This window comes from Ascidiella aspersa, chromosome 9, assembly GCF_963924565.1.
Source record: "Ascidiella aspersa chromosome 9, kaAscAspe10.2, whole genome shotgun sequence".
Taxonomy (NCBI): Eukaryota; Metazoa; Chordata; class Ascidiacea; order Phlebobranchia; family Ascidiidae; genus Ascidiella; species Ascidiella aspersa.
Window position 1 is genome coordinate 9,419,074 of NC_139455.1, and position 27,264 is coordinate 9,446,337.

The 27,264-nt window shown below is 34.1% G+C and overlaps 1 protein-coding gene across 1 annotated transcript; it reads right to left on the minus strand.

The window, feature by feature from the left end:
* Positions 1 to 852: 852 nt before the first annotated feature.
* Positions 853 to 3,270, minus strand: LOC146132885 (splicing regulator SDE2-like). Its single transcript, XM_083397412.1, has 4 exons — positions 2,947 to 3,270; positions 2,459 to 2,572; positions 1,839 to 1,994; positions 853 to 1,619 (listed from the first exon to the last, which is right to left on the minus strand). Exons 1-4 carry the CDS (start codon positions 3,234 to 3,236, stop codon positions 1,355 to 1,357), a joined length of 825 nt encoding a protein of 274 aa, XP_083253538.1. The 5' UTR covers positions 3,237 to 3,270; the 3' UTR covers positions 853 to 1,354.
* Positions 3,271 to 27,264: the final 23,994 nt, after the last annotated feature.

Here is a 27,264-nt window from a genome sequence, read left to right on the forward strand (position 1 = left end):
TTACAGATTAAAGGCGAATAAAATGATATTCACAAAAACTTGGAAACAAACTACATCGACCAGTCCATTAAATGTGTTAACTAAATAACAGACTTTCGGCAAAACGCTAATGTTGAAAGTTACTCTGCATTTAAGTTAACTTCATTTTGGTTATGTGATTGTTATCTTACATCGTCTGAAAATCAAAGAGTCATACATGACCGTACTAAGCGTGGATTCATAATAACCAGAGCACGTTAAAATTTTGACAGTCTTGCGTAATCAATATTTTAAAAGCTTCAAACGTTTTTTCTATGTATTACGCCAATCTAATATCAATACTAAAAGAAACGGTGCTAGCTTGCTAACAACATTTTAACAGATCATAACTGATCGGCGTAGCTGCAAAAATACTTACAAGTGCGCTAGAAAACTTGAATGTAGTTATTTATTTTTACGCAATCTGACGTTATGCTTAATAATTAGTTCGGAAAGTTTCTAAACGTGGGTTTTCTATCCGCAGCACATGTTGCAAGTTGCTTTGCGCGAAAAAGTCCTTTAATAACAAAACGCTCGTTTATTGTTACAATCTCAAAACGGCTTTAGCTAGTTTCGATGTGGATCGTTTCCCAACCGACCAGGCTTATCTCCTAATTGTATTTACACTTCGTATTACTGAAAAGCAAATCAAGCGAGTTTTCTTTGCATTAAATCAAAACTCGGAAAAGTGCTGCTTTGAAGACATTTGTGCCTCAATCTAATCGCAACACCTAATTGTCAATGAACTCGAACACTAAAACTAATCAAATTCACAATTTAGTTCTAAAAACACAAAAGGCTCTACGTCAAAGATGTCCGTTTTGTAAATAAAAAGAAAAAGTTGTATTTATTGATAATACGGTACAATCGACCTAACGATAATTCGCAGTTTAAAGTGTCAACGATATTACGTGTTAAATGAAAAACAAATGGGTAAGAATTTAGTTGACCGACGGCATGTAACAGAGTAACATGGTCTTGTTTAAGTAGTCAAAACAGCACAATGCCTTTTCATACAATTCTACTAAATGTAAACCTCCTATGAACAGAAAAATGTCAAATTTGAAAAATAAAACAATACATTTAAAATTTTGCGAAAAAAATAATATCAACTTGAATACACAATTCATATCACAACTAACATAACGTGCAAATTGCTTCGAAAATATGTGTTTGATTTGGCGCGTTTTGCAGTTTTTTTTATCTCAGCCATAGTGCGTTATTATTTCTCAGTGCACAGTTCACGAATAGCTCTCAGTCCCATGCAAACTCTAATAATGCACACTTTACTGAAGCTCTGGGAGAACATCCTGCTTTCAAGACCACATTTAGGTGTTTATTTAGCAGATACAGCAATGTGACTCTCATCAACGTTATCCACCAAAGGTTTGTTGGGTCGCTGTGAATCTAACAAAGATGATGTTGAGTCATCACAACTATTGGATGATGATGAACCTTTGGATGAGGTTGGGTTGGTTAAACCCAGCAGGGCAGGAGAGGCTGTATCATTTTCATCTTCATCAGATGAATCACTGTCAGAATCGTCCTCCATTCCCAGCCAGAGTTTACTCTTTTTCATTGACGGCTCAACTTTGTTAGAGCTAACAGAAAAATGATTTAATTAAAAAATACACTAAGTATGTTTATAGATTAAGAACAGGTTTGCTGTAATATGTAAAGTAAATAAGTATTAACTACATAACTATTGAAATGTACTTTAAAAGATTATACTCAACTATTTAAATGTGAATAAGTTGGAAAAAAATACTTTCATTTGCTCTATTTTAAGTTATTTTGCTCTATTTAAACAGAAGTTTTACCAAGTTGGTTTAACTGCCATTTTTCTTTTATGAGCTTCTAAGCCCTTTTTCAAGGCATCTTCGACATTGTCTTGTGTGGCTTCCAAGCTTTTTTCATACTCTGGGTCATTAAAAAAGTGCTTTGGCTTCTCCAACTTTTTTTCAAGTTTTTCAATTCTAAAAAAGCAATGATTAAATATGCAGGGTTAATGTTGAATTAGTGTTTGCACTTGTCAGTCGGGTAATGCATGCAACGATCACTACCCAGGCGAAACAATACTCATAAAAGTGTTGGCAAGTCGTCTTTGAATTTTTATCCACTCAAATTGTTTTAACAAATGATTTACCCTGCCTTTAATTTGGGTGCATCAATTTTTGCCATTTGCGCTTGTTGAATTTGTCTTGTAGATGTGCAACTATGAATCGTAATCCAGTTAGGGATTATATGAACTCTAGTTTTGCGTTCATTATAATTTGTCACAGATCAACAAATTGTATAGAAGTATAAGGTCTGAAACTCATATGAACCAATATTTTTCATTGCATTTGCCAGTTGACTGCTAAACACAGTAGTACATATGTTATTGTCAATTTAATTTTTTACATCTATGTGTATTATATTTATATATATATATAATTACTTTTTTGCGTCTTTCTCCTTATCTTGCTCTACCTTTTTTTTGGCCCACTCCAACATCTTCTTCTCATTGTTTACATCTCGCATTCTCCTTCCACTTAAATCTCTACAGGCTTCTCTGTAAACATAAAATGTTCAATTCAACAAATACTATTCCATATACTTGTATAGAGTCAAACCATTTCAAATCAACACACCCATAACACTATTCAAGTTTATTGTGTGGTATGCAAATTGTATCAAAAATGAGGGCGCTGGTCTAGAGTCCTACCACAATTATTAAATCAACACACAATATTTAAGTTTGGGTGTGGGTGGGTTCAGTATTATTATATTCATTATTTAACACTAATACTTGACCCGCTCTTACCCAAAACGCTAATCTGTACCCTAACCCAAATAATGTGCGTTGTGGTAGGATTCTAGACCAGCGCCAAAATGAGTCAAAGTTTATGAAATATACATATAGATAAGATCGGAAAGTATACATACTTATTCGTTGTTTTTTCAATTTGTGACCCCATAGCTCTTAACATGGATCCAAAGCCTCCTTTTCCTCCACAGAGTCGGAGGTGCAGGGACACATAATCTCCATCTGACAAGATATCATTTGAACAGATGATTTTCCCATTTTTCGAAAAATATATGTGACCACTCAAATTGCTTGGTAAAGTCTTATGAATGCAAACCTCTTGCCAGATTGGATCAATGCTTATGTTGTTGCTGAAAACTTTAAGGACTCCAGAATGAATTGATGTCAAATCAAGGTGATAGAAATGCATTGCAAAATGTTTATATATATTTGCTTAAAATTGATAGCACTAATAACAAAAAGAAGATTAAATAGAAGCATATGCAAGCAAATTTAATAACTGTAATCCCATTAAGCAAATCATTTCAAAACGTTGTAGTAGCTAAATTGTTCTATAACTCATGATTTTAAGCCTTTTGAAAATATTGCTATGCTTTTACACCATTAAGTGTTACATTTAGTATAAAAGACAAACAGGTTTGTCTGATAATAAAGTTTTAAGCTCACAAAATATCTGTGTTTCTTCACCTAAACTTTTCTAAATTTTAATATATTATAAACAAATATTTTGTATGACTTAAGTTAGGGATGATTTTTCAACAGGGGTCGTGACTTTTTTAGTGACACCTGTCACTACTACCTGTCAGTGACAGGTGTCAGTAAACTACTGACAGTTTGAGCCAGGGCTGCCACTTTGATTTTCAATTTATCCCAAGGTTTCATGTCTAAAAATCCCAAGAATTGGAAAAATATCCCAAGATTAAAAAAGCTGAAATATAAGAGACTGTGGTGGACTTGCGGTGTGCATCCATGTGTATTGAAGCTCTAACACAGGTTTTGGGAACCTTTTTTCTAGTCGCGGGCCAATACCAAACTGATAAAGGTCTCTGCGGGCTGCACACAAAGTTAACGAAGAAGCGTGGTATTAAAATGTTAGAACAACTGTGAATCAGGCGGGCCTCGACTTTCTTTGCACTTGAAGACGTGTTGGATTACATTCAACGAGTCAGTAAATTGTTCACCTCGTCATCCATACTACTATTATAAAGTGTAATAAACTTACTTTTGGAGCGCAAACGCTACATGTGTTGAACCGATTCACTTTGAAGAAACGCGATAACTTTACCTCTAGCGATGCAACCTTGATTTTTTATAAATTTATTGTAAGTTTTTTTATTACATTGCCAAAAAAGCTAAAATGTTGATATTTGTGAATCCGTTTTTAGTTTGTCAGCAACGAAATTGCCAGCCTTCCACGTCGCAACGGTAAAGAAACGCTGTGTTCTATATTTTAAAAGACAGCATCAAAGCATAAACAAACCGAATGCACAAAGATCATTAGCGCGAAGCGCGACCCTTTTTTGCACTAACGTATAGTTAAAATAGTCAAAAAGTAAAATTGACTCGTGTCTAGTTTGTCAAATAGGCGGCGGGACACCAAGAGCTAGCCAACCTACAAAAGCTCACACAGTTCGCATTGGAACTGGGCGAAATTTCAGCACGGCGTTTAAGTCTAGCGTACCTGACCAATGAAAAAAGAAAATTCGAAAAATTTTAAAGTTTAGAAAATTTCATTTTTACAATTGAATATGAGCAATATCACGATTTTTGCTCCCAGTAGCATCCCCTTAAAATGAAGTGAAATTTTCATTTGCCAACCGTTTAACCAACAAATTGGGGTAGACCTTGATCACACCTTTCCAACGATGCTACATACGATGCCACTGATATGGGGGATAAGGGTTTAAATCGACGATAACCGATATTCGTATTCATAACCGATCGCGATAATCGTAAAACGCCTGTAGCTCACACAGTTCGCATTGGAACTGGGCGAAATTTCAGCACGGCGTTTAAGTCTAGCGTACCTGACCAATGAAAAAAGAAAATTCGAAAAATTTTAAAGTTTAGAAAATTTCATTTTTACAATTGAATATGAGCAATATCACGATTTTTGCTCCCAGTAGCATCCCCTTAAAATGAAGTGAAATTTTCACTTGCCAACCGTTTAACCAACAAATTGGGGTAGACCTTGATCACACCTTTCCAACGATGCTACACACGATGGCACTGATATGGGGGATAAGGGTTTAAATCGACGATAACCGATATTCGTATTCATAACCGATCGCGATAATCGTAAAACGCCTGTAGCTCACACAGTTCGCATTGGAACTGGGCGAAATTTCAGCACGGCGTTTAAGTCTAGCGTACCTGACCAATGAAAAAAGAAAATTCGAAATATTTTAAAGTTTAGAAAATTTCATTTTTATAATTGAATATGAGCAAAAATCGCGATATTGCTCATATTCAATTATAAAAATGAAATTTTCTAAACTTTTATCGCGATCGGTTATAAATACGAATATCGGTTATCGTCGATTTAAACCCTTATCCCCCATATCAGTGGCATCGTGTGTAGCGTCGTTGGAAAGGTGTGATCAAGGTCTACCCCAATTTGTTGGTTAAACGGTTGGCAAGTGAAAATTTCACTTCATTTTAAGGGAATGCTACTGGGAGCAGAAATGGCGATTATATCGCATGGTTATTTATGAATATAAATATCGGTTATCGTCGATTTAAACCCTTATCCTCTATATCAGTGGCATCGTGTGTAGCATCGTTGGAAAGGTGTGATCAAGGTCTACCCCAATTTGTTGGTTAAACGGTTGGCAAGTGAAAATTTCTCTTCATTTTGAGGGGATGCTACTGGGAGCAAAAATGGCGATTATATCGCATGGTTATTTATGAATATAAATATCGGTTATCGTCGATTTAAACCCTTATCCCCCATATCAGTGGCATCATGTGTTAGTATCGTTGGAAAGGTGTGTTAAAGGTCTACCCTAATTTGTTGGTTAAACGGTTGGCAAATGTTTTTATATTTTAATATTCGGCGAATATTAATATTCAATATTAATATTTTTTTCAATTTTTATTTTTTTTTCGATATTCCTAAAATATAGACCTGTATTAGTGTGGTTGTAAAATATTTTTTTTCTAGGTGCTGAATAAATATGTTTATTTTGCCTTTGAAATTGTAGGATGAGATAGGGCGAGATTTTGTAGGTTGGCTAGCTCTTGGTCGGCGGGACGGATGAATTGCATTTGCGGGCCGGGTCCGGCCGTAGGTTGCGAACCCTTCCTTAATAGCTCTCATTATTATCGTCGATTGGGTCTGTTGCATTAACGCTGTCACACAGGCTAGTTCTAGTAGTAAATCAACAGTTTCGTCTAACAAGCAAGTAATAGCATTGTTACGTCACATAAGTAATGTATGCGTACACCCACGAGCCAGGCAAATAACTACGTCGTATTAGGAAATGAGTCCTTAAATACAAGCAAAAAAAATATTTGTAATTTCAACCTGCTAATGAATTAAAATTCCCAAGATATGGGACAGGTATCCCCAGATCCCAAGGTCTAGGCTAAAATCCCAAGATCTTGGGAAAAATCCCAAGGAGTGGCAGCCCTGGTTTGAGCCCAAACTGTCACTGCGAATATATTGTATATTAAAACAGTTTTAATATACTATACTGCGACTGCCAGCTGTCAACCAGAAGCTACACAGCACAAAAGCCGACACAAAGAAATACAAAGGACAAAATAAACATATTTACGACAAAAATTAAAAAAAAAATTATCTCACAATACTAAGAATTGCCTATACATTATAAATTTAATAAAAAATTATAAAAAATAAAAAAAATATTAATATTCATAATTAATATTTGCAATAAAATAAGGAAAAAAATCCATTATTTTAACTAACTTGATCCATTATTTTAACTAACAAATTCGGGTTGCGCAAGAAAATACCTTTCCAGTGATATAAAACTTGCTCTAAGTTTTAGGGGGGAAAGTATTTAATAGCGCCGATAACCGATATTAATATTCATAACCGACCGCGGCCATCTTGATACTGCTCCAGGCGGCTCGATTCTAAAGTTTAAAAAATTCATATTTACAACTACACAGACGAAATATCGTGATTTTTTATCCTGGTAACATCCGGCCAAAATGATTCGATATTGCCAACTGCCCCAATAATCACCTATATCAAGAGAAGGACAGTGGTCAACCCTTTCTAATGATACCCCATTTGTTATAATTTTGGCTTGGATAAGTGGTTCAGTTGGCGATAGACGATAAACGATATTAATATTCATAACCGATCGCGGCAAATTTTCAAATGGGTCTAGATTGCTCAATTCAATTTGAATTTGAACGAGATTTTCACACGCGACTTTTGTCTAATCTATCTTCTTAAGAAAAGAAATTTTGAAGAAAAAAATTAAAGTTTAAAAAATTCAAATTTACAACTACACATACGAAATATCGTGATTTTTCATCCTGGTAACATCCGGTCAAAACGATTCGATATTGCCAATTGCCCCAAATGACCTATATTAAGAGAAGGACAGTGGTCACACCTTTCTAATGATACCCCATTTGTCATAATTTTGGCTTGGATAAGTGGTTCAGTCTATATTTTTGAAGATAGTTCCCACAAATATAAAAGATATATTACACTTATTTCCAAATATTAACAGAAATAAGCAAACATACTTTTAAATTTGGGTTATTGTTATTTGTTGTGAAGCCAAATGAAAAATTGTTAATATTTTTAGGCCATTTTTTTTAAAAAATTTTTAAAGAAGAATCTTAGCAAATATTTGTTCATCGTTTGTTGTTTTTTTAACATTGTTTGCAAAACCAGGGTTCATCGTTGTTATCAATTGCTCCTTGAGGAACATGTGTTTGAACACATTCCCTGTGGAACCATTCCTTACAACTGCTGCATTCTATTAAGAAAAGCGCTCTGTTATCGGCTAATCTACAATTACAGTAAATGTTAGTCTGTATAGCTATCAAAGGCTTCCTTTGTAAACCTGATCTATTCCTACGCGTAAAAAAGGGGCAACAGTGCGATTCAAAACCATTTTCTGAATCTCACTGCGGAGTGCTACCTCTTTAAATATAACCTGTTCCGGTTTGATGTCGGATAGTAGTGCAACTGCGAATGTTACTGCAAAAGGACCACAATTGGAGCTTCCCTTCTGTTGGCATACCTTAGGAAATTCGAATTCGATGTTTTTATCATTTTTAAAGTAAACAAGTTTGGACAATTTAAATAAATCGTCTGAACTATATACGCTATAACAAATGTCATATATTTGTACAGAATTACACTTGGTTGAAAAAATATTAGACGCCGTTACCCAATGATTAGAATTTACATTTAAAATTTGAACAAACTTTCCAACTGGAGAATGTACCGAAGGAAAAATAAACGGGGTCTCATAAGCATGAATGCTTTGTAACCCTCCAATTTGGGGATATTGTTTGGCCATAATGTGCATTAGTGAATCAATATGCCTGTCGCTTAGCCAAGTGTCTTTTGACAATAACTCCATATGGTCATTTTGATCCATGTTGAATCTGGGTTGATATTTTACACCACAGCAACGGCGTCCCCTGCAACTAACAGGTAAGTGTGAATTACATCGGTGGTCTGTAGGTTGTTTAGTATTTTCCGGCACCTTTCCGCGCCTTTTAGGACTAGAGCTTCTCAGGTCCTTTGAAGGAGCTTGAAGATATTTTCCAACCGTCTTATCTGGCCCTGCGATTCTGGGTTTCTTTTTTGCCCAGCTTTCCTCCTCCTGTGGCTGGACGACTGCCCTCTTACGCCTGGATTTTTGAGCCAACCGAATGTTATCTCTAAATTCACGAACTAAAGCAACGCTCTGATCATTGTACGACAGCTTACTCTTTACTATTTGTTAAAACTTAAAACTTTAGGTTGCCTCAAAATTTTTTTTGACCAAATAGGTGAAAGGTACACAAGTGATTGACTTTAATAAGTGCACTTTTGCCTAAAATGATTTCACATTAAGTATTTTGGAAAAAATGATTTGTCTTAAACCTAATGTTTTAGTTGAATACATTTTAGCAAAGGAGCATTATTCTCTTGTTTAAAGCAGTTTTCTTAACTTAAATTGGACTTGGAGACTTTCTAAATGACTTGTTTGCCTTGACAACACTGTAAACACAACATCACCGCCTTTTAATAATAACTGATTTGTTTATTATCACTATGTCGCAAAAAATAACTCTTTTGAAACTCTTTATGTTAAAACTCTTTTATGTTTTTATGTTATAAATAAAAAATACCAATCTTACAATTGACAAAGTTACCCGAATATGGTTGTAATGTTTTGTTTTTTAGAGAGGAACATACTCAAACCATTGTTAACAAGAAGGCCAACTGATAACGTTTGTGGTAATATTCTAGAATAGAACGATAGGAAAAAGACAAACGCGAGAAATTTTCACAAATAGACGAAAAGTATTTTCCAAAGCACACAAAATAAATACAATATTCAAATTTGCAAATAATAACTAGGCATAGTTTTATTTCTAATTGTAGATGCAAAATATCACCCGATTCGTCGGCAAATTTGGCTTAGCCATGCCACAGCATACTGCATTTTTGTCGCAAAGATAAGCCAAAGGAATATGATTTCCTGATTCCAGGATCACGCCTGTTAGCATAGAAAGAGAAATGCCTGATTCCCGTTGGATGGGGACTCCCCTTTATCTTTTTGCGACTGAAACGCGGGAAAACGCGAATCTAGGCTAAAAGGCGCTTTTTTCAAGCAACATAATTTTATAAACTAATAAAACAGACAAAAGCAAAATAGCCTGGAAAAGTAACTTGGCGCTGGTCTAGAATCCTACCACGATTTTGCAGCTTGAAATTTCGCGGCTGTAATAACGTTATTTGTAAAATTAGCGCGACTGATAATGGAGTACAAGAATGAAAACCGTTATCGCGACGAAAGTTTTGCGCGTTTGAGCGATTTTTAGTGGCTGGCCGCATTATACGTTGATTTTACATGGAATGCGCGGCTATGACCGCGGCTGAGCGGGCTTTGGGCGTGCGTGTGGGTGGGTTAAGTGTTGTGATATTCATTATTTAATTATTATACTTGACCCACCCTAACCCAAATAATGTGCGTTTTGGTAGGATTCTAGACCAGCGCCAGTAACTTATTGTACTTGTAGTGTAGGTTAGTTATAATGAAATGTAATAAATTGGCACAGAAGGGGCATATGCAGGGTTTCTGTAGTTTATGTAATTGGCTGCCCTCTCAACAAACAACAGGGAAGCTCTTTTAACACTGTAGCTTTAGAAAAGTTAGAAACTCTGGTTGTTGCAGTGCTGAAATAAAGCTACGTCTAAAATTTGTTGTCGTTTTATAACTGACATGCACAGGCTCAGTGGGAGTTGTTTGAAACATGACAATTAACACAGATGCCTGCTGCAATTTGTTGTTACATACAACTTTATTTGAAGGGGATTAACAGCCCATATACAACAAATAAAACAATTGACAATATGTGACCAAGCCCTTCTGGAGCTGTGCTGACTAGGGTTCCTCTTATTCCCAGATCTTTTCACTCCTGGGTAACAGGATTAAAAAATGAAAATCCTGACGAAAATATTGTGCCCAATTTCATCATTATGATGTTTAAAACTATTTTATTTTAGCTCCAAACATTTAATTAATTCTCCCTGGTGCTGACCTACAACCCTAGTGCTGACCACTGATATTTTCACACATTATATACCAGGGGTGGCCGCATGCGACTCTTCACGCAGTTATATGCGGCTCTTACGTTCCTGTTGCACTTTTTTTCAAATATTTTGATTTCGTTTGGTTAAGCCAGTCGTTCTCAAACTGGGGCCTACAAGATAATTTTCTGTGACCGCAAAGCACGTAAAGTTACATAGCACGACCCTCCCGAAGAAGGAAATTTTTTGTGCAACTTACTTTTCCAAACCAAGCTGATTAGTTTAGGTTATTGCTCGCTTTAAGTTGAATTGTCCATTGTGACGTCATGGTGTTGCGTTATGCTAATAAGAATTACGTTTTTACACTTTGCAGCACTGACACTGTGGGCTATACGGTCACGGTTTTAAAACTGTTCGTGATTGCTTCACTCAAATTAAGTGATTCGTTAGAGGTTAACACAGCCGAGCTAATACCAAAGAAGCAAGTGCGCCGTCTCATTGATACCATTAAAAACAACGTGTTATTTTGTGTTAATTTGTGTATATTTTTAAGGGACCGTGAGCAATTAAAAAAATTGCTGGGGGAACGTTGCGAAATTTCTGTAAAAAATTTTTTAAGAACTACTGGGTTAAGTTATGAAATATTGCCGATTCCGACTCCCGACTGTTTGCCTTAAGGCCATTGTATTTTTAGTAACACTTTTTAAAGAAAACGCAAATATATGCCCAAATAATATTGATAAATCACATTAGATCGAGAAATGTGTAATTTATCATGCAATGTGTCGCGTCTCTTTTTAAATTAATATTTTGTCTATTTAACGAAATAAAGGCATTTTTTGTGGGAGTGAATAAGAAATGGAGTGATACGCCTTTTTTTCGTTTTATGTGTGTTAAGTGTGGCTCTTTGAGGTTAACCAAGTAACAAATGTGGCTCTTGGTATATGATTGTTTGGCCACCCCTGTTATATACCTTGCATCATGCCTTTGGGAAGGCTTACTGAAATTAGTTGGATCAGGATTTTAGTGCAAGCAAAGAAAGGCCATTTTCTAGCCTTGCTTGCATGCAAATCCTGATTAAACTAACTGATTTTGGGGCACCAATTTTTTTTAATTTGGTAAAGAGTAAACGCAAAGTAAAAAAGAGTAACGCAAAGAAAAATGGTTTGCAAACACTGCAACGCACATTGTTTGGGTTACCCTGCTGGTTGGGGTTTCAAGAGTTCACACATTTTTTTATTTACTATTAATAATAATGATGTTTTTTTTACTATTAAAAATAATCACATTTTTTATTTTTATTTACTATATAAAATAATGGTTTATGGAACTACTGAATGTATAGTACTTTTTGCCATATCCAAAGCACAGGTATTTCAATAACTTGCATTAATTCTTTTCTATAATTTGTCAAAGATCTTATCATTGGGTTAAAATTAAAAATACCGTGAAACAAACACCACATACACTAATTTAATGGATTTCAACCAGCCTTTATCGATTTTTATTATACCTCATAATTTTTGCATTTGATTGCAGTTTAGTCCGAGCCCATCCGCAGATGTTTCGGTTTGAATGTTGTCTGGCTAAATATTTCCTAATTTGATTTTTCTTGTGATCAATTCCCCTGTACATAAAATATCAGCGTGTACAATGTCTAAATTTGATTATTATATTATATTCTAAGATTTAGTCTCACAGTTATTAATTTTTGTGATTACTTAGCCTTTCTTAATCCATAGAACAGTGAATCAACCAATACATCCACACAGGAGACCATTTTATATATTATGAGAGTTACCTAAAGTAATCTCTTAATGTATTTTTCCATATTTCCTTCTTTAAAGGGTTATTTTGATCAGCATTGTGACATGGTAATCCGAAAGCATTTGTTTTTTGCCCTTTTACTATTTGTGCTATTGTTGTAGAACGACACACCTGTTCAATCACACTACTTACAAGACATGTTTGTGCTATGCTGTGAGCTATATTCACTAAAATCCTAGCAGGGCCATCTCTTTAGTTACCTAATGTGAACTTTCTTAAGGGAGTCTGGCGCTAAATAAACCAATACAGTTTAGTCTTGAGAACGACCTCAGCTACACAGCCCCTAAACCAAGTGTGCTAAGTTATTTTAATGTTAAATAAATTCTGCAATATGTTAATGTGCACATAAAACTTTCAAGTTTAATCAGCTTCTAGGAATTTTGCATCATATTAAATTTCTAGTGAGTCTCAATAACTGCCTTCTTTTTGGATTTTTTTAGCTTGTAGTTTAGTATCAAAGCAAATTCCTAAACCCAGTTTAGATGGGGTATATATAACCGTTTTTTATCGCAATTTTTTTCAATTTGCTTTTTAGAATTTTAAAGCAATAGTATATCATAATATAGTGTGGTTTATGTAAAGTACTGACAGTCAATGATAAACATGGTTATGAAAAAAAAGATGAGATGGATTTGGAGGATAAATCTTTGAAAAAGCATTGATTAATACAACCAGGTATTTTAAAGTTAAAATGGCTTAACTTTTATTATTTACATATTTCACAATAAAATTTATAGTGCCTAAAATATAACAAATTGTATTTTTTAACTACATACTAAATTAATTTCTTTACCAAAACAGTTAATCAATATCTTACAGTCCCCTAGCTGTTACTTAATGATAAACCAATTTTTTTTCTGTGTTTGAAAGCACAACTCTAAAAGTTAAAGTGTAACCCTCATGGATAGTAATATGTTTGCATAACATAATACATTACTTTTCATTGTAGTATATTAACAACTTTTATATATACAGAACAACTTTACGGATCCCTATGTCAACTTCACAAAGACAACTGATTTTAAGTTTAGCACAAATCATGAGCTTACAGACTATGTTGAAAATGAAACAAATTTAACAACAATATCCAGCGATTATGCCTAAAGCTCTAGATAGAATAATATGCTGTGTGGATTGTTTTTAATCAATAATACACCCAAATATTTGGAACTTTAATGGCATCAATATCTAATAGTTTATAATAACTTTATTGAAGCTTTTGGACTCAACAATTGTTGAATGCCCATATCCATAACATAACCTAATTCAGGGGTTCTTAACCTTTTTGTATGGTTTACCCTTTTAAACGAAAGTAGCAAACTATATCAGTTGTGACGTAACAATGAAGTAACTAAGAGATAAGGATGTTGCCAATTAACTAAAATAGCTATCAATTCGGCTGACCTAAATCAATGTATTTTAAATGTTCTGGCCCATAAACCCTTTGGGGCAGTGGTTCTTAACCAGGGTTCAATCAAACACCTGGGGTTCGACAAGAACAGCCTCTGAAACATACTTAGCTCCGCGGGACCAAACCTATTTTCTCTCTTATTTGTATATTTTAAGGAATCTATTAATGCTTATGTCATGTTTCTCCGCATGACTCATAAAAAATGTTTTATAGGCAAACATATGTCGAGTGAAAATTGGGTTTAACAATGCTTGCAGAGTAACACAGGGGTTCGACAGGGTATCAAAGGTTAAGAACCTCTGCTTTAGGGTTCAACAAATGTCCTTAAAATGGAATTTTGCACAGGGAAACTGTAAACCTGCGTATGTGTTGTAATGCTATACAGACTTAAATTATATTATATCCAACGGAAAATGTCCTTTGTCACTCACATTTCAGGGCCAATTTTTATAAATCTGTTGTTTTCTGAATAGTACAATATGTTTCTTTATATGGGCTGTAGCATTTCTTAAACTTTTCCAATTCTGTTAACCCCTGTGTCAGAATTCTGCATTCCATTCACTCCTATTTAAAACATAATGCAAAGCCATATATTCTACTGAAGATTGTGAACAGATCTGTGTTTAGTGTTCCTACATATAGACTATTTTTTGCATTTTATGTAAAAATATATGGTATATTTCAGGAAAGCCCTAAATATTTGCCGACTAGGGATGCTTTTTTGTTGGGCAGTGTATTTGTTACAAATGTGTAGCCTGTTGTTCGTGTATATTGTATTTTTAGAATTTTGGCCGCCGTGACTTTACATCGGTTCACATTTTTTAAGAAATTCATCTTTTTCTTTTAAGAATTAAAACAAAACTATGCCCAGTGAAAATTATTTACAAATTTGAATATTGGGTTTAGTTTATATTGCTAAATATTTGTTATGTTTGTCTTGTTTTCAACATCTTTTAGGCCTTTTAGATGGTTATCTATTTCTTGTGACCTTTTTCTTAAATCGTGTTTTGAATATGCTTATTTCCAAAAATAACGAAACAATACAACTGTATTTGCTAACTTAATCTATTTATACTGTCATTACGAAACATTTGTTCTTGTTTAACTTGTGAATTTTCAAGTTTACAATTGATTAGTTTCTAATGAGTTTGTTTTTGCACTATAACATGTAATAAACAAAAAAGATTTTATTGAAAGGTGGTGATAGTGTTTTTGCAATATTGTAAAAAGTTAACAAAATGCTTTACATTATAAAAATCATGTAAATAACGCAATGTTATCAATAAAAAAGTTGATAAAACACTAATGACTAAGCTAAGCCAAGTCATTTAAAGCAAAACGTTAATGCACCAATAAAGTCATTGAATTACGGTACTACAGCACCGATGCGTTTTACGTATATTGTGTCAAATAAAGGGGGAGGGGCTGTTTAGGAAAGAAATTGTTATATGGAATGTTGCGTTCCAGTTGTCTGGACGACGTTGAGTTGTTCTAGCCAAGTTAAAAAACACTTAGCCAAAGTTAACACAAAAAAACAATTTTAAAAATGGCTAAACGTATTTTGTTAAATAGAATCGGGTTTATTCGCCATCCTTCCAACACTATAGTGTTAAATACGAAACAAGTTGTTGGCTGCTTATCTATTTGCTTTCCTCTGAGCCTCCGTAGCTCAACTTATAGAGTGAAGTTTTTATGTGGGGACGAGGTCAAAAGTTCGAAACTCGCCGCAGGCTACATTTTTCTAATCTTGCCTTGCCTGCATAATTAATAGACTGATTTGGTTAGTCACTTGAAGGTTCCTGGTTTGCTATTAGGTTATCTCTGATCAAAAGACGGCTTCAGAAGGGATCGCAGTGGTTGTAATGTACACGTATGTGTGTGATTATTGAAAATATGAAAACATTTTAACCGATGAGTGTCTTCATCACTGACATTCTGACTACTAATTGTATATCTGCTCCTGTATTTGCCTTTTGTTTTCGATTGATACTGTCCTCACCAAACTTTCTACTTTTTACCTTAATTCATCAGCTATCAGCTTCTTTAGGATCCACAAGATCGCTTCGTCTTGCGTAATGTTAAAAGTTAAACAAAAAACAATTAATATTGGAAGACGGTGTTAGTTATTGATACATATTTTGTATCAAACCACGGTTATGCCACGTTTAAAAATAATAACTCACCTTAGGTTTGGTCAAATGTGATGTCGTGGTCCAGTGACCAGAGTAAAGACATGTAACTTGCCCTAGAAATTTGTGAATAACGACTTTGCAATTTTGAAGAATACTAGCGCCACCTTGCGGGTATGCTTCAAAGTAAAGGTATACAAAATGCTTCAATCACAATGTTAAGTCTAAGCATTATAATTAATAAACAGAAATAATCAGAAAGGTGGTACAACTAACAAGCTATTAAGTTAGCAGTCGAGATCGACCTTGCGAGACGAGAATTTTGAGGCCAAAATATACACTTTAGTCTTACCTCATTCACATTACATTCGACATGTTGATTTGTAATATCAATAATTACAATTTAAATCAAAATACAAATTTTTAGTTTAATTTTAATTTATTTCCCAACCGAAACGAAACATATGATTACCTTGAGACACAGATTTCAGTTCGAATTATTTACTTCACAAACTGTACGAACAGTTTAGAACAGGGTGATCTAAAGTTGACAGCATCGCGGGCCACAATATTTCATGCATATTCATTGCGGACCACAAACATAAGGTCACAGGAGCGGATCAACGATTTTGTTTGATCGGGGCAAGAAATGTTAAAAAATGACGTCACAAAGCATCGTCAAAGACTTAAAATTTCCAGAAGCATGCTGCATTAGTCCGACTTGTGCGCAAATGAAACGGAGTATTATTGATACTGGGAAAAATGGTGTGCGAAGCGCGAAAAATTTGCGTATTTGACAAAACTTTTAATTTAGAAGACTGCTTTTTATAAGCTTGGAATGTTCGCGGAAACCGTACGAATCTTAGTAAAGTTTAAAGAGCGATGCTGCATAGGCTACTAATCGCTAAATTACAAAGACGTTATCATTCCGCGCAAAAATGTATTAACCAGATAAATTTGGGTAAAATTGCATCTTAGAAAGGGACGCGTTAGCCTAAAGTCACATGAAAACCTTTAAAACAATGCTTTTCAGCAGCGTGATATATTTTACGGTCTATTTTTTTTCATTAATAATAATTTATGTAAGGTCATACTTTTTATTTAATCTTCATATCAAAAAAACGAAAAACAAAGCGCAAATATATCTTATAAGTTTGCAAAACATCCATTTTACAAAGTTACATATTATAGGACGCACTGCGGCTTTTCCTAAACCGGTCTAACACATACAAAATGTAAGCGTTCTTGCCACCCCTTGGGTCCGAATTTTGTGAGCGATAGGAAACTGGTTTATTTAACGATATGACAGAAAAATGTAATTATACACAAACAATTGCAGTAAGCTTACTGTTCGTTGCTCGACGCATAGCTTTCATGTTCGAAGTAAAGATTTCGAGATCGACTTATTACGTTCGCGATTGAGATGGATTTCGAGTTCGAATTATTTACTTCACAAACTGTACGAACAGTTTAGATCGACGCATAACTTTCATGTTCGAAGTAAAGATTTGGAGTTCGACTTATTACGTTCGCGATTAAGATATGGATTTCGAGTTCGAATTATTTACTTCATAAACTGTACGAACATTTTAGATTGACGCACAACTTTCATGTTCGAAGTAAAGATTTCGAGTTCGACTTATTACGTTCGCGATCGAGATATGGATTTCGAGTTCGAATTATTTACTTCACAAACTGTACGAACAGTTTAGATCGACGCATAACTTTTATGTTCGAAGTAAAGATTTGAGATCGACTTATTACGTTCGCGATCGAGATATGGATTTCGAGTTCGAATTATTTACTTCACAAACTGTACGAACAGTTTAGATCGACGCATAACTTTTATGTTCGAAGTAAAGATTTGAGATCGACTTATTACGTTCGCGATCGAGATATGGATTTCGAGTTCGAATTATTTACTTCACAAACTGTACGAACAGTTTAGATCGACGCACAACTTTCATGTTCGAAGTAAAGATTTCGAGTTCGACTTATTACGTTCGCGATCGAGATATGGATTTCGAGTTCGAATTATTTACTTCACAAACTGTACGAACAGTTTAGATCGACGCATAACTTTTATGTTCGAAGTAAAGATTTGAGATCGACTTATTACGTTCGCGATCGAGATATGGATTTCGAGTTCGAATTATTTACTTCACAAACTGTACGAACAGTTTAGATCGACGCATAACTTTTATGTTCGAAGTAAAGATTTGAGATCGACTTATTACGTTCGCGATCGAGATATGGATTTCGAGTTCGAATTATTTACTTCACAAACTGTACGAACAGTTTAGATCGACGCACAACTTTCATGTTCGAAGTAAAGATTTCGAGTTCGACTTATTACGTTCGCGATCGAGATATGGATTTCGAGTTCGAATTATTTACTTCACAAACTGTACGAACAGTTTAGATCGACGCATAACTTTCAATAATGCTTTTGAAATAGACTTATTAACTTGTGATCGAGATATCAATTTAATCGAATTTGATTTATGTTAATTATGATCGAAACAAACCTTTAAAGATCGACAATTTGCCTTTATGATCGACATACTGAACGAGACAAATTTACGAAACGACCGAGTTTCTCGAGATCGACTATGTGCGTATAGGTCGCAGTAAATATTTAATGTCAAATTGTAAACTTTTTCCTGTTAAAACTGTTAAAAATGTAACAAAACACATCAAATATTACTTAAACACTTATTAACACATAACCTAGAAAAGAAGCCTTCGCTAAAACTTGCTTTTTAACATTTTCTTTTGTGTTAAAAGAAGATTTTGGCCTATTTAACGCTAAACGTTATAACTCTTAGTTGAATACTAATCCTGGCATTAAGCGACAGTGGTGTGCGCTGTAAGCCTGTGCTGAATATATTTACGTGTTATAATCTTTAGTCACAAAAATATTGCAAAAATATTTTAACTAAATTTAATTTACAGCAGAATTGTCATACCCGCTAGGTGGCGCTAGAACTTATCAATATAACAAAGTCGTTTTTAATAAATAAGAAAGGTAAATTAAACGTCTTCGCTCAGGTTATTGAACCACCATGGCAAATCAGCATGATTTAAAAACAAATATGTATTAATTAATAGCACCGTCTTCCATTATTAATTGTTGTTTCGCTTAACATTACGCAAGTTAGAAAGTCTTTCGCAACCTGATACCGATAGAAAATAAATTTCACTAGAAAATACTTATTTTTCGTATTGGCAGTATCCATCGAAAACGTTTGCGTAAACACAGCAGAATGTTTAGGACGTGTCGTATATGTTAAGTGATCAGTTGGAAATGACCTACCATCTACTATACGTTCAATAATATGTGAACAAATATGTGAATTGCTGCATTTAAAACAACGTTTTGTGAAAACGACCTGATTCATTAATAATTATTTACGATATTTTTTTAATTAAGTATGTTAGTCAACGAAGTTATGAAACACGTTTTAAACTTGGCTCGAACAACTCAAGTGTCGTCCATTGTACGACAACTTACTCTTTACTATTTGTTGAACCTTAAAACTTTGGGTTGCCTCAAAATTGCACTTAAACTTTTGCCTAAAATGATTTCACATTAAGTATTTTGGAAAAAATGATTTGTCTTAAACTTAATGTTTTAGTTGAATACATTTTTAGCAAAGGAGCATTATTCTCTTGTTTAAAGCAGTTTTCTTAACTTAAATTGGACTTTCTAAATGAATTGCTTGCCTTGACAACACTGTAAACACAACATCACCGCCTTTTAATAATAACTGACTTGTTTATTATCACTATGTCGCAAAAAATAACTCTTTTGAAACTCTTTATGCTATAAATAAAAAATAACAATCTTACAATTGATAAAGTTACCGAATATGGTTGTATAGTTTTGTTTTTTAGAGAGGAACATACTCAAACCATTGTTAACAAGAAGGTCAACTGATTACGTTTGTGGTACTATTCTAAATAGAACGACAGGAAAAAGACAAATGCGAGAAATTTTCACAAATAGACGAAAAGTATTTTCCAAAGCAACACAAAATAAATCCAATATTCAAATTTGCAAATAATAACTAGGCTAAGTTTTATTTCTAATTGTAGATGCAAAATATGCACTTATTTTATAAGTGAGAAACAATTTGGTCAAAATAACAAACGTCCAAAATTCTGTTATACCAATGATAGATACCTGCTAATTTTATAACGTTATACATACAAAGTGGAAACAACGTCACCAGTGTGACAAAGCAGTAAAAATACGTTTTCACAAAAAACATATTCAATGACGGAGTAAGCCGTGACCAGCAGAAATACCCAAGCTCAAAATAAAAACCAAGAAGAATTATAAGAGCCACTGAATATGACAATTGCGCACGGAACTGTTTGTCATTTAGAACAGATCCAATGTTTTAGAAAAAACATGGGTTATGTCACTGGTTTTGAACCTTTTATGAGCTGTGGTTTCCTTCCATAAAATCACAACAACTTGTGACCTTCACGCTTACATTTCAGTGTTTAGGAAACAAATATTTTAAATATAAAATGACCGACACTTCCCAAAGACTGTTCTTACAGCCACTCTACACAACAAATAAGTCAATGCGTTTGGGCAGAAAAACGATGGAGGTTGTAGTTAGATTTATACAGAAGTAGGTAGCAAATGATGAATCTTTAAAATAATCTTTACTAATTTTTAAACATTGAAAGGAGTTGTCTTCGTGGCGTTGACAATGGAATCTGTAAAGTTGTTCAGTATATATAAAAGTTGTTAATATGTATATGAAGGGGCAAACATGCCAATATTCATAGATTAACACTGAAATAGAAACATAAGTGCTATCACATAGTGAAAAAATCGATTATGTCTCTATTAGGGTTAAAGCTTAAGATAATGCAGTTCGAAAATACAATTAGTTATTTTTAGACACTCTAATTTTTATCCTGAAACTATGTTTTAAGGAAATAATAAAATTTAGACCATTGTTATTTCATAATACCTGTTTTAACTGATCAATCTTTTATCCTCCATAGTCATCGACTCATCTCATTTGGTTTTTAAATTATCATGTTTATTTTTGACTTTCAGTATTTCATATACACATTATAATATACTATTGCTATTTCTGAAAAACAAATTAGAGAAATAATCATGTGGAATTAAAAAACATTGTTAAACCTTCTTAAACTGGGGTTTTAGAGGTGATTTGCAGGATTTGTTATGTAAACAATTTTGAAAAATTATATGTTTTTAGAGAGAAGGTGGTATTGACGTAACATTTAGAAATTTGGTACACTAGAGACTAGACCAGACACCAAAATATGCATGGGGTGCACCAGTACGAAAAGGTATACACTGGTGCATCACAAAATTTTAATGAACCATTAATACCACAATTTTTTTGATAAAACAGTCATTAAATAGCTTCTTTGCTATTTTTTCAAGTTTGTTGGAATGCTGTTTTATGACATTCAATAGTACTCGCAAGCAGCCTACAGGCAATCTCTCACCAAGAGTGTATAAAACTTCAGCAGATTTGCTCAGTTTAATTGACATAATGTCAATTTATATTGATATGCATAATGATTTTCCATACTATTTTTTTACCTCAGTTTAACTTTTAAGTAAACAGGGTGCATGAGTTCGTCATAACAACTTTAGGGGTCACACAATCAAAAAAGGTTGAATAGCACTGCACTAGACCGCAAAGAAGGAAAACTGGGAAAATAAATTAAATGAGATAACTTTAGGTAACTATCCTAATACATAAAATGGTCTCTGTTTGCATGTATTGGTTGATTCACACTTTTATGTGTTAATATTCACAAAAATGAAAAACTGGAATACCATATCTTACTATCTTTTTAACCTATCTTATCTTTAATTTTTTTAACCTCCAATAATATTTAACCTACGTGAACTCAACCAGAATATTGTGCATTGATATAATAAACTATTTAAACCAGGGCTGGGGAGCCACCGTAAAATAGCATTAGCTCCGGCTCCAGCTCCGGAGCCATCAGGCAATTATTAAATGGCTCCGGCTCCAGCTCCGGAGTAGTAAAACTCATATCCCTTGGCTCCGGCTCCAGCTCCGGAGCCATCAAACATACACCCAATGACTCCGGCTCCAGCTCCGGTGCCACCAGTCACTTATTCAATGGCAAGTTTTAAAAATTGCTTTTGTCTCACTAACGTTGGAGATGGAACAAAATATAATTTCTTAGCTTTAACACCACAAATTGAAAAATGGCTCCAGCTACACAAAAATAATAAAAATGGCTCCAGCTCCGGCTCCAGCTCCACAAAAATAATAAAAATGGCTCCGGCTCCGGCTCCGGCTCCAGAGAAAATGCTTAGCTCCGGGCTCCGGGCTCCAGCTCCGGCTCCGGCTCCCCAGCCCTGATTTAAACCAGGGCTTGGAAGTCGGTCAAAAATACCCCAAATCCAACCCGGTCAAATGTGCGATTTCGTTGAGCCCTGAGTCCGGCCCTAACTCTACATGGTTGGAAAATATTCCACCTTTACAATTTCCAGTTAGGGCCATATCAGTTTCAATATTTGGTTCTGCGCATTGGCATGTCGGATTCGAGTCTGACTCTGATTTAAAAACTGGAAAAATGATCGAGTGGACATAATTGCATTCAGACATTGTTACTTAACACACTGATATTTTAGGTACAGGGGTATTAATCAAGAGAAAAATTAAATTAAGGAATATTTAGCCGGACAACATTCAAACTGAAACATCTGCAAACTAGCTGTGACTAAACTGCAATCAAAAGCAAATATTGTGAGTCATTATAAAAAACAATAAATGTTGGTTGAAGTCCATTTAATCAGTGGATGCGGTGTTTGTTTCACGGTATTTTTAATCCCATGATAAAATCTCGACAAATTATAGAAAAGAATGAATGCAAGTTATTGAAACAGAAAAATACATGTGCTTTAGATATAGCAAAAAGTACTATACATTCAGTACACTGCAAAAAATAGTGCCTTACTTTAAGTCATTTTGACAACCTTCAAAAAACGGCTTATTTGTCCGAGAATGGCTAATGAAAAATGACTTTTAACAAGCCAACTTTTCTGTCTTATAATAAGACAAAACCAAAACGGCTTATTTGTCCGAGAATGGCTAATGAAAAATGACTTTCAACAAGCCAACTTTTCTGTCTTGTCACGAGACTAAAAAACCGGCTTATAATGAACCAGATTTATAGACTGAATATCAGTCAAAATAAAATTGCTGCCTGGCTTGAAACAATCCGTTTTCTGCATTTCATATTGACTTAATTTGAGACACCCAATGCATAATTTTATTGGCTCAAAATAATCCAAACTAACTGGCTTAAAATAAGTCATTATAAGCAGTACAAATCGGCTTAAAAATCATGTTTTGTGTGGGCAATAATGTATTACAAAGCTCACTCCCGAGTGGGGAAAGCATCAAAAACATCAAGAAACCACAAACGAAAAGCATTAAAACATCATAAACATTGAGAAAAGAGGCACAATAATGAACCTGGTTGTAGAGGCAGTATGTACATAAAAACACGATTGAAAGCCAATAGCTAGTAAAACTTAAGAAATTTACTAAAAACTGACATATAAATATATTAGTTTATCTTGGTTGATAGCAGTATGAAGTGGCAGTTTTGACATATTACATTTTAATGTTGAAGAGCTTTCACACAATTGTGTGACATGTCAGAGAAAGAAAGTTGAAAATAATCGTAGTTTAGTGCAGACGGGTTACATTTAAATGCCTTTACTCCGACCCTAATGAAGCATGGGGTTGTGTGAAAGCTTGTCATCATTAAAATATATATAGAAATGGAAAATATGAACTACTATGACAAGGACACATTTTGACATTAAATGCTGTAAGCAAACTTATTTCTCCAAAAAGTTACATTTGCTTTGCAGCAGCTTGATACTCTAGGTCTACAACATAATGACAAAAAAGACTGCAAACGATTGGTAGAATTTACGAAAAGCATTAAAACAGCCCAAACATTTGAGAAAAAGAGGCACAATAATGAACCTGGTAGTAGAGTATGTACATAAAAACGAGATTGAAATCCAATAGCTAGAAAAACTTAGTTAATAAATGTATCAACAGAAAAATTTAATTTAATAGTTTTGTATTTGTCGTTTAAAAATGGCAAATTTAATCTTGGTTTGTAGCAGTATAAAGTGGCAGTTTTGACAAGCTTCCACACAATCGTATGACATAATGTCAGATAAAGAAAGGTGAAAACAATTGTGTATTAGCACAGATGGGCTGCATTTTAATGCCTTTTTCTCTAACCCTAATGAAGCATGGTTGTGTCTTATCATCATTCAAATATATATAAATAAAAAACATGAAAGAGTTTTAATTACTTATCGACAACACATTTTCAAATTAAATGCTAAGTAAACTTGTTTCTCAAAACGATACGTTTGCTTTGCAGCAGCTTGATTCTTTTGAACAAAAAAGACTGCAAACGATTGGTAGAATTTACGAAAAGCATTAAACATCCCAAAACATTTGAGAAAAAGAGGCACAATAATGAACCTGGAAGTAGAGGCAGTATGTACATAAATAAAAGCGATTGAAAGCCAATAGCTAGAAAAACTTAGATATTTATTAAAAACTGGCATATAAATATATCAACAGGAAAATTAAATTTAATAGTTTTGTATTTGTCGTTTAAAAATGGCAAATTTAATCTTGGTTCGTAGCAGTATAAAGTGGCAGTTTTGACAAGCTTCTGCACAATCGTATGACATTATGTCAGAGAAAGAAAGGTGAAAACAATTGTGTATTAGCACAGATGGGCTACATTTTAATGCCTTTTTCTCTAACCCTAATGAAGCATGGGGTTGTGTGAAAGCTTGTCATCATTAAAATATATGTAAATAGAAAATATAATACAGTTAAGGACACATTGACTTTAAATGTTAAAGCAATTTTTTTTTTCTAAAAAAAGATAGATTTGCTTTGCAGCAGCTGGATATTCTACGTACAAAACATAATAAACTCCAAATGATGACAAAATACACTGCAAAGGATTAGTAGGGTTCAAATCAATTAATTTCGATGCTGCATTAAAGTGCTGCATTTTGGGTATTGCCCCTTTTACGAAGCGCTTCGGAAAGTGCAAAATGTGCTGGATAGCCACAGCCCAATACTGGGTATTCCCTTACCAAACCAATTGAAACAAGTTTTCTTTCCTTGGCAGTAGGCCCTCTCCCTAACTTTAATTCTGCAATGGCGTAGATCTCCTTAACTAACCTTTTGTATGCAACATATTGTTTACAAAACATTGTCCGTGAGGTGTGTAGCAAATATTTTCTAAAATAGGTTGACAATGGGAATGGATGAGCAATACCTGTAGGATAAATCAGGTTTTTTGCTTTATATAACCTTCTGGAGATTTGTGGTTCTGCTTCAAATTTAGTAAAGAGTCTGGACTTCTTGAGCTTTGTTTTGAAGGAGTGTTCTGTACGTGATGTATTAATAGTTTGGTCAAGGTTTTCCTCCGTTGGAATGGTTGAATCGGACGAGTGGTCCTCAAAACTTTCCGATACATCAGCACTGTCAGTGCAAGAGATGCTGCTGCTCTTAAAAGAAAACAGACTATTGACTTTTGTACAATTGCAATTACCAAACCAAAGGTTGTAAATCAAATAAACATGACAAGTTATGTTTGTTTGATACTAGTAATGGTATCTTACCGTAGAGGAATCAAAAACAGCAGAGTAATCACTGTTGTCATTATCTTCTTTAAGGACCTAAACAAATAAATTTATCGCAATTAAAAGATACACAATGATCACTCATTTTTTAAGCGTACAAAATTTACTGATACTCAATTACTCACGTATGTAACTAAAAATTCTTCAAGTTCTCGTCGTTTTCTTAAGCTTAGTTCTGGAAACTCCACTTTTATTTCCTCAAATTTCAGTGGTAAATCAGCCATTTCAATTTTAGCAGCTTTAAAAAAGCAAACATGTTTTAAATCTAATACTAAGTCATTGCATCACACAAGTAAAATAAATAGCACCAAACTATGTCATCAGGAGGGCGATTATTATTTGACCGCGAAATAATTTTTTGACAAAATTATGACCTATTATGAACACATTGATTTAAACACTGCATTGTTGTATGAGGTACTGCATTAGTGTCTTTGCGTCGTCAGTCATTTGTTTTTGATGTTTTACTGGTGGAACATTAATCAATTATCTTTTCGGGTTTATAAAAAAACGAAGTTCGAGCTGAACCTAATGATTAAACCAGGTCAGTATGGTAAATTCTGTCAGCTTTTCTTCATGAAAATATAATAATGAAGTTAAAATGTTACTGGATATACTTTCTTTTTTGCATCCCGAAAAAGATAGAGAGTTAGGCCCAGTTTAATCTGTTAAACTTTTTCCGCTAATATCCGGTGTTTATATAATAACAGCCTTAACAGCCTATTCAGTAATAAAAAGTAATTTTCAATTGTGAACATTACGGAGTCTTTATTTTATAAAATGATATTATCTTTTATATGAGCATATTTGAATGCCACATAATTTGTGTGAAATTGACTCTTTTTACTTAAACTACAGCTTGGATTTTAGCTCACATTGCATAGAATTGCGGTTGCGATTAATGATTGTGGCATAATAACGTGTGTAAGGGTTTATGAGGTGTTGGGAATGTTGGCTGCGACATGAAGTTACTAGTGGGCGTGGACGAAAAACATGTTAAGAACAGATCTCCATTATGTATTGCAGGTAGCAAAAGTTGATCGCGTAATTTAGCATAGTCTTGTGCATCAAACATAGGAAAGTGTGCTGCTTATAGTGGAATGGTGGATGTATCAAATTAATCACACATTGCGTGGTCATTAAGCCTGAAGAAAGAATTGCAAGTGGTTACAGAATTCCCCAAGTTGAAAATTTGTAATCCCTTTTTGAATTTGATCCCCAGTGGCCTATATTGAGTAAGTAAATTGCACACAAATATCTTTGGTCATGTTAGTATTAAACACGATAGGTGCATAAATCCCTAATTCTCCATATAACTGGGATCCCGGTAAAAAGTGCCATAAAATGCAGACTAGGTGAGAGGTCAACCAACAAGCATTTATAATAGAAAAACTAAATTTTGTCCCTACAGGATTAATTAGGCATTTCCATGCATTTTTTCTGAAGCAGTATTTAGATTCAGCAGTTAAAAATCACAGTGTTCTAACAAGAGTTACATCAAAGAGTAAACAAATTCTTGGAATTATAGAGATGCGAATTAGGGTTCCTCTTTTTCCCAGATATTTTCATTTCCAGAAAATGCGATTAAAA

Coding starts and splice junctions, on each gene's coding strand:
- LOC146132885 (XM_083397412.1), bottom strand. CDS start 3,236: ATGCATTTCTATCACCTTGATTTGACATCAATTCATTCTGGAGTCCTT. Junction 1,995..2,458: donor AAGGAGAAAGACGCAAAAAA/GTAATTATATAT, acceptor TTGCTTTTTTAG/AATTGAAAAACTTGAAAAAA. Junction 1,620..1,838: donor ATGGCAGTTAAACCAACTTG/GTAAAACTTCTG, acceptor TTTTTCTGTTAG/CTCTAACAAAGTTGAGCCGT.